The 8,946-nt window shown below is 36.2% G+C and overlaps 1 protein-coding gene across 1 annotated transcript in view; it reads right to left on the minus strand.

The window, feature by feature from the left end:
- Positions 1–2,593: 2,593 nt before the first annotated feature.
- Positions 2,594–8,946, minus strand: part of TM2D1 (TM2 domain containing 1) — a 54,591-nt gene continuing 48,238 nt past the window's right edge. The window contains exon 6 of the mRNA XM_007951911.2: positions 2,594–2,704. Within this exon, the coding sequence (XP_007950102.1) occupies positions 2,594–2,704 (111 nt within the window). The remainder of the gene's footprint in view (positions 2,705–8,946) is intronic.

The following is an 8,946-nucleotide window of genomic DNA, read 5'->3' on the forward strand; positions in this document are numbered from 1 at the left end:
TTCCCTTTTCTTTGTTGAAGAGGGTCTGTGCAATCCTTCTGCCTAGTCTGCCATCTTGCCCCCTCGGCCTGGAGATCTTGGATTCGTCATTCGCTAGAGTCAAGAGCTGGTATACTGCCTACCAGCTTTGAGCTTCTTGGCCCCTGTGGTTGTGGAAGCTAGGAAAAGCCTTTAGCCTGACATGTGCTCCAGGGACTTAGGACTTGCTGGCTTTTATACATTTGTGAGCCATTTTCCTAAAATAAATTCCTCTCTATCTTTATATATATATATAAGCTTTGCTGGTTTTTGTTTCTCTAGAGAACCTAGTCTGACACAGCTGTCATACATAAGACTGCAGCCCCAGGCAATATAAATGGTATTTGTTCACACCATGGATCAACTGCTTTAAAGAATCAAAATGCAGAAGACAACTACATTCAACATTTAAGAATGTTTTAACAATAATAAAGCACTAATATGTGAATAAGTCATACTTTTATTTTTCAGAAGTGAAAATGACAACTGGCAACTTGCCTTTGGAAAAGACACTAAAGTATATTTGGGTAATAAGCTATCTATCTCATAGAGATAGTAGCATTAGAGAGACTTTATTATCACACAGCTCTCAAAGAAAGTCTTGTTAAATAAACCACAGAATGTTTTTAACAAAAACAAAATTATCAATAACAAAAAATTATACAGAGGCCATGAAGTAGTATGTGAGAAGGGAAAAAGCAAAATTGGAAATTCACACACTGGGAGAGAGTTCTCTATTAAAATCAAGAAGGTTTGAATCCTAAAACAGAAAAATAAGTACATTAAAACACAGTATTTTAAGAGTTCAACCACAGATGCACATTTTAACACTTCTTTTATTCAAGACATTTTTTTCTTACTCATGGAACACTTCTATCTACTGCAGAGAAATCACATGAATGGCAATGCAGATATGTATCTTCTCAATGGACCCTTCAAGTTTTAAAATTCATATCAGAATGTGGAATACCATTTAAATGTATAATAGACTATGTTGTTGTTGTTGTTATGTGCTATTGAGTTAGATTTGACTCATAGTGACCCCTCCTTGGGTTTCTGAAGCAGTATCACTATGGAAGTAGATTGCCCAACCTTCCTTCTGAGGAGGGGCTGGTGGGTTTGAATCGCCAGCCTTCTGGTTAGCAGTCAAGTGCCTTAGGCACTACGCTACCAGCGCTCCCATAACAGACTATAGAGAATGAAAGTGTTTTTTACAATGTGATTGCTTAATATTTTACACATTATGGTTTACAAACAATTTGAAAGAGACACAAGAATTTAAAGCATTAATAATAAGGTTATGTGAAGCTATACAACTTTTCTCACAAAGTAAACAAACAATGATTGCTGTCGACTGGATTTTGACTCATAGTGAAGCTACAGGATAAAGAACTGCCTTGTATGGTTTCTAAGACCATAAATCTTTATGGAAGCAGATTGCCACATCTTTCTCTCACAGAGCAGCTGGCAGGTTCAAGCTGTTGGCCTTTCAAATAGGGCTGCTATGAACCAGAATTAATTTGATGGCACACAACAACATGATGGTGACCAAGACATCTAGCTTGTATTTCTCTGACTCTCTCCTTCTTTCTCTCTCCATGATATCTGCTAGATAGTGCAAAGTTGCACTCACTATCCAAACATGTTATATAGGACTTCTCTACCACAAAGAATGATAATACCAGGAAATCATTTTCTTGATAGTTTACCAAAATCTTTTCTGAGAAAAAGCTAGCATTATTAGGAGATTATTTACTAGAATAAACTGTATAGTAATATAAATAAAATGCTTGTATACTGAAACCTGTGTAATTGGGAACATGACTTGTTTTTCTTATTCATGTAATTTTTCTGCCTTTGACAGGGTACAGTCTTATCATTTCTCTATTGGTGGTTTTAGTGGAAAACATTTGACTTTTCCTTCTCTGAAAGGTTTCCATCTTACACAGGTTCTGGCTTTCACAATTTTTGCTATAGTAGCAGCATCCTAGTGAACCAGCTAGTTGACCTGGGAAGAGCAATAGTGTCTGACTTCTCAAGAATCAGTAATTCTAAAAAGCAGGGCCAAATTTAGGTTACAAGTGCTTATAGGCACTTCAGGTTTTGGATTCTATCAACTTTCAGGTTAGAAAAGGAGAAAAGAATAAAATGTGGCTAAGGGATCATACTGACTCTAGGAGAGATGGATAGCTGTACTAAACTAGCTATCTACAAAACATACTTCCATCATAACCATCATAAAACTATGGAACATTCTTTTGCTTTGGTGGTATTTTTATCTCATGACCTTTGGTTTATAACTATATTCAGTGCAAAGAAAGGACTCTGAATTGGGAATGGCAGGAGCAATAACATGTTTTTTTTTTTTTTCCCACATGAAAACATTTTACAAAAGATTAGAGGTGTTTTTTAGGCGTATCTAGACCTGAGTTTCTGGATAAGAAAGTAAGAGGTTTACTCCAGATAATCTCTTAAAATTTCCTATGGCTCTAAAATTCTTAAAAATTTATACAGAATATTACACAATAATCAAGATTGTATATAAATATCACTTACTGTTTCTTTTTTAAAATATTTATGGATATAACTGTGTTTTTCTAAATGTTTCATTGGTAATACTCAATCTTGTAAGTCTGGTTCCATAGTAATCTATAATGTAACTACTTCCATCTGAAGGTCCAACAATCTAGAAAGGAAAAATTTCAAAATTACTAATTTCATAAGAGATATATTCCCAATACTTTGAATCTACTTTTCTCAGCTGTTAATAACATTATACCTACTCCTCACTTACCAACTATTTTGTTATCCAACATTTTGCATTTATGAGAACACTGAAAAAGTTTCCAGGTAGCACCTCCAACAGCCTGGGTCCCATGTGGGACCACAGCTGGGCCTGAGGTGCCCTCTGCAGGCCATCCTGAATGATATACTGGACACCCAAGAGATGACCAGACCACATGAGGGATGTTGGCCAACCAACTGCAAGACGCTTTCTTCTGTTTATCCTGACATCCTAGTCTGACCACGGAGGGCATGGGGCAATGGTGGGATGACATGAGGTTCCAGACAGGCAGAGGGAGGCCAGGCAAGAGCCCAGAGCTACTGGGGAGGTTGGTGGGAGGAGGCAGAAATAGGGAGGGAGAGAAGAGGGCTGCATGGGTCCACAGGGTCAGGCAGACAGAGGATGAACAGGGTTCCTGCCCAGGGAAGGTAGGAGGAGGCAGCAGGCAATACCCAACCCCCACAACCCCTGTGGGTTCCACAATGGTGGGGAAGGTGAGGTGGGGAAGGGGAACCCACCACACTGCATACATCCTGAGACATGTTAGGGGTACCTAATGGACAGTAAGGATCGGGGAGGACAACAGTGCCAAAGACAGGGTGTGGTCTCTGACTCTCACATAATGATAATTTCACTAAATAACTTGGTCTTTGGGAACAAACCATATCCATAAGTAAGGAGTGGCTCTATTTCAGTAGCAACAAAAGTCCAATTCAAACCACTTTAAGCAAAAAAAGGTAATTTAGTGGCTCCTGTAGCTGGAAAAAAAGGAGCTCTGGTGGTGCAGTGGTTAAGGAATCTGGCTGCTAACCAAAAGGTTGGTGGTTTAAACCCATCAGCTGCTCCATGGAAGAAAGATGAGGCAGTCTGCTTCTGTAAAGATTTACAACCTTGGAAACCCAACAGGGGTCGCTATGAGTCAAAATCAATTCAATAGTACTGTTTTTTTGCTTTTGTTCTTTTTTTTGAGTTAACTAATCTTAGAAAAATGATACACTTGTCTTCAAAGTTTCCTATACACCATTGCCAGACCACCAAAGCACAATACTGGTTGCTATTCCCTGCTAAAACAATTTGAAGAGTGGCCCCAAAGATGACCAAATTAGAGTGATAAAACCACTGGCTAAAAAGAAAAACTTTGGTTTGTCTTATAATGACATATGTCACTAAATTTAGGGTCCATTTACATAATCCAGAATGATCTCATCTCAAGATCCTTAACTTTAATCACATCTGCAAATAATCTTTTTCCAAATAAGCTACGACTCACAGCTTCCAGGAATTTGATGTGGATAAATTTGGGGGGACATTTTTGGCCTATTCCTCCTCTTTCTATGAGATGGTGAATGGTGGTTTGTTGGGACTGAGTGAAATTTAATTTCCTCTTTCATGTAATTTCTGATTGCTTACATCATGATATTATATTTGCAGGTTGAATTCAAATATGTGTAATATATATATATATATATATATATATATATATATATACACACACACATACATACACATACATGCATACACACACACATATATGTATACATACTATATTACATACATATTTTATAGAGAGAGAGAGAGAGAGTTATTTAAAGGCTTTGCAATAGGTGTAAAGCCTATAGGAAGAAGAGTAAACCAGAATACAAACAAAAATACATACTAAAATCAAGCATAGTAAGTGGTCACCAAATTTTCTGTCATTTTTTGTCCTTTATCCATGGTCCTCAATACACCCATGCAAATAACGAGAATATACTTAATTTGGCATATGACTGGGATATATGTTTATTTAAAAAAAAAAAAAAAAAACATGTATTTTTAACTTCTAACCTCCTAAATTGTGAGAAAATAAATTTCTTTGTTAAAGCCGTCCACTTGTGGTAATTTTGTTGTAGCAGCACTAGATAACTGAGATACCTACTCTATACAGTTTATCAATCAACTTTCATTTTTATTAAATACCTCTCAAGTAACCCTGTACAATTCAGAACTTTAGCTGAGGTACTAAAGGAAAGCAATGACTTTTTTAAAACTATCATTTTTAGATTCTCATTTTCCCTTAATTGCCATAGAGCCACATTTTTCACAAGGTATATTACATTCAGTTCAACTCAACAAAATTTTTGAGGGCATACTCCCCATTCAGCACACAATACTTGTGCTATAAACCAAAACTAAACTCACTGCCATCGAGTCAGATCTGACTCACAGTGACCCCTCCTTGGGTTTCCCAGGCGAGAGCACTACGGGAGTAGATTGCCCAACCTTCCTTCCGAGGAGTGGCTGGTGGGTTTGAACCACCAACCTTTGGTTAGCAGTCAAATGCCTTAGGCACTACGCCACCAGAGCTCCTACTAGTGCTATAGGGGACTAATAAAAGTCTTTTTTCCTCAGGACATTTATGTCTGAGAAGCTAAAACTATGTATGCAAAAGTTAAAAAAGAATACAAAGCACTATATAAACCAGTGCTAAGATGAGTGACATGTAAATAGTGCAAACATAAATGAGAAATTTTATAAATTTGTAAATTTACTAATAATATTCCCAAATGTCTTTGTGATTATACTGCTTTGGGTAACTTCAATTGCGTATATAGTTATTAGTCCTTCAAGGAAACCCACTCTGTAAATGTAATAGGAATGGAAAAGAAAGTAATATTTTTAGTGGTGTACAGAATTTATTTTATTTAATAAATAAAAAATCCAACATACTCCCTTTTGACAACTTTCTACATTCCAACTTATTTCTATTATCCTTCCATATATTCTCATCTTTCTGATTTGTGGCTGTCTTACCTCCACTTAACAGAAGACATTTTTTTGTTACACAGAGTACACATCAATGGTTTTAGTAGAATTTAAGATGTTTAGATTCTATGAGTGAGGAAAGCGGTTCAAATGAGATCAAAACACATTCTTTTTTTTCTGATCTTAAAAGTAAATTATATGATCTAATCTGTCCTTCATGATGTACATAAAATTATACAAGCACAAAAGAATGAATGTTTTAAGATTTTCAGAACTACCTTATGATAACTACATATACAGGAGGTATGTACAATAGTAGTAAACTGTTGAAAAATTGTATGCTACACATGCTATCACTAATTTAGATTTTTGTTGGATGTACAAATGGACTAAATTAATTCTAAGTTTTGTCTCATACCATTCATCATTCATATTCTTTTCATATATTAAATCTTTTTAAATCACTTTTTTTAAAGGCTGTATCATATGTTTTAAGAATAAAGCAACAGAGGAAACTTTTAAAGAATATTAGCAAATAGATAAAACTCATGAAATTATTTTCAGTTACCACAACTTGTAAACCTTCTTTTAGCAACATATGCAATCAGATTTTACAATGTTTTGTTTCAAAGATGAATTAGACATACTTATTTTTCCCAGAGGATTTTCTTGAATTTTTGTTATAAACATTGTTGATGTTAAAACAAAGTATGTTTTTATATGTCACGAGGTCATACACAATATGCTCCTGGTATCACACTCCAATAGAAACACATTGCTATTGCTATTCATTGGCAACAGCTAAAAAAGACACAGAAGCAATAGCAGCATCAGCAGAAGATGAAGAAGGAGGAGAAGGCATTGAGAGAACAGGGAAGGAAAGCGGAATAAGCAGAAAGATGATGAATAAAACATATAAGGTTAATGAAAATACACACTCAGGACATAAATATTAGTATAACCAAAAAAACCAAACTCAGTGCCGTTCCAACTATATATTGACCCTTCAGAGTAGAACTGCCCCTATAGGGTTTCCAAGGCTGTGTATCTTTATGGAAGCACACTGTCTCAACTTTTGGCTGGTGGCTTTCAACCGCCAACTTTTTGGTTAGCAACCAAATGTTTAATACCACCAAATATGAGTATAGTTTGTGATATTTATAGTAAAAACATACTTGACTTATTGAAAAAATAATCTACCTCTAAAACAGCTGCAATCGACATGTAATCACAAGTGTGTGTGTATATATATATATATTTTTTAATGCATTTATTGAAATATAATTTATGTACAGTGAAACACACAAAACTAAAGTGACATGGGTCAATGCATTTTTTTTTCCCCAGTGTTCCCACCCCTCCCCGCCCACCACTGGCAACAAACAAAGGAAGTTTCGCTCCATATATAAACCTTTCCTTGACCCTCCACAACAATGAACTAATACTATATTTGTCCTTCTGTGATTGACTTATGTCACTCAGCATAATATCCTCCAAGTTCATCCATATTATATGGTGTTTTTCAGACTCTACATTATTCTTTAGTGCTGTATAGCATTCCATTACGTGTATGTACCATAGTTTGGTCATCCACTCTTGTGCTATAAATCTTAGAGGTAAGTCCCTTGCCAGATATGTAATTATCAGCAAATATGAATTTTTTGCTGTCATTTTTGTTATGTGCTTTTTCATGGTGTCGATTTCTTTGCTCCATTCAATTTTCTATGCTGAGCTTGTTTTGTTTATGAATTGTGTTATCACTTCCTTCATTGCTATTGCTGAATATTTATGCTGGTCCTCTTTGTCAATGTGAAGCTTTATCATTTTTCTTTGATAAAGTTTTATTGTATTAACTTCCCTACCATCTACAAGTTCTGTACAATACAGTTTTTTTTCCCCTCTTTTTGGTTTGTAGTTGTCCTCATTTGTCAATTGATGTCTCTGGTTCCTTGTTTACAATCTTGTAGGCTTATTTACTTTGGATACTTCCATAGCTGGGTTGGTTTCTGGGTTATATCGTCATGTGCGTTAATGGTCAGTTGCTGTTGGCTGTTGTTGCCTCTCTGTCTGAAGAGCTCTGTTTCACATCTCTTGTAAGATTGGCCTGGTTTTAACAAATTCCCTTAATTTCTGCTTATCTGGAAATGTCCTAATTTCACCACCATATTTGAGGGACAATTTTTCTGGGTACATAATTCTTGGTTGGAAATTTTTATCTTTCAGGGTTTTATATATACCATCCCATTGTCTTCTTGCCTGCAAACCGGTTTTTGTCAAGAAATCTGAGCTTAGTCTTATTGGCTGCCCCTTGTAGGTAACTTTTTGTTTTTCCTGTGCTGCTCTCATGATTCTTTGTCTTTGGTTTTGGTGTGTTTGATGATGGTATGTCTGGGTGTTTTCTTTTGGAGTCTACCTGTTTGGGGTTCATTAGACTTCTTGAATGGATATATTCTCATCTTTTGTCATACCAGGAAAATTCTCTTCCAACAAATCTTCAACAATTTTCTCTGTGGTTTTATTTTTCTCTTCCTGTTCTGGAATTCCAATGACACATAGGTTATTCCTTTTGATGGTATCCCACATGAACCTTGGAATTCTTTCATTTTGTTTTGATCTTTTTTCTGATTTATCCCTTTCCAAAGAAGTGTTCAGGTATCTGCTTTCACTCTCCGTAATTCTGCTTTCCATTGATTCAATTCTGCTCCTTTGCCCATTCAATGTCTTTTGTATTTCTGAAAATTTAGTATTAAACTTCTGGATTTCTGTGTGTAGATTTTGTATCATTTCTAATTTTTCATTTATTTAGTCATTTTGTTCTTGTATTGTCTTTGGAAATTGTTCTAGGGTTTTCTCTGTGTTTTCCTTGATTTGTCTCTCAATTTATTGAAGATACCTAAATATGTTCTTTTGAATTCCTTATCAGGGAGTTCCAATGCTGCATCTTCCTAAGAGATGTGTTTTGGGTCTGTATCCTGGTCCCTCGTTTCTCCTGCTTTATCTTGCTTCTTTGTGTGGACTGTGATGCTCTGTTGTCTCCAAGGCATTGTGATGTTTTTGTGTTTATATTTAATTGGTGATTGTATGTTGAAGTGACTTGCCCACAATTTTCGTTTTGTTTTGTTTGTATGTTATCTATGCAAGCAGGATACTGTGCTCTTCTATTCACCAGTTGACAGCACTCTTATACACTCACCACCTGTCTCCTTTCCTGTTGTTGGCCTCTCGGCCTCTTGTGTGTCCCTGCCGACCTTGGCAAACAGAGCCTATTCTTGTTGTTGTTGTTGTTACGTGCTGGACCTGACTCATAGCGACCCCTCCTTGGATTTCCGAGGCAGTATCACTACGGAAGTAGATTGCCCCATCTTCCTTCCGAGGAGTGGCTGGTGGGTTTGAACCGC

Source organism: Orycteropus afer, unplaced genomic scaffold (genome assembly GCF_000298275.1).
Source record: "Orycteropus afer afer isolate SDZICR_OR568_19922 unplaced genomic scaffold, OryAfe1.0 scaffold00318, whole genome shotgun sequence".
Classification (NCBI taxonomy): Eukaryota; Metazoa; Chordata; class Mammalia; order Tubulidentata; family Orycteropodidae; genus Orycteropus; species Orycteropus afer.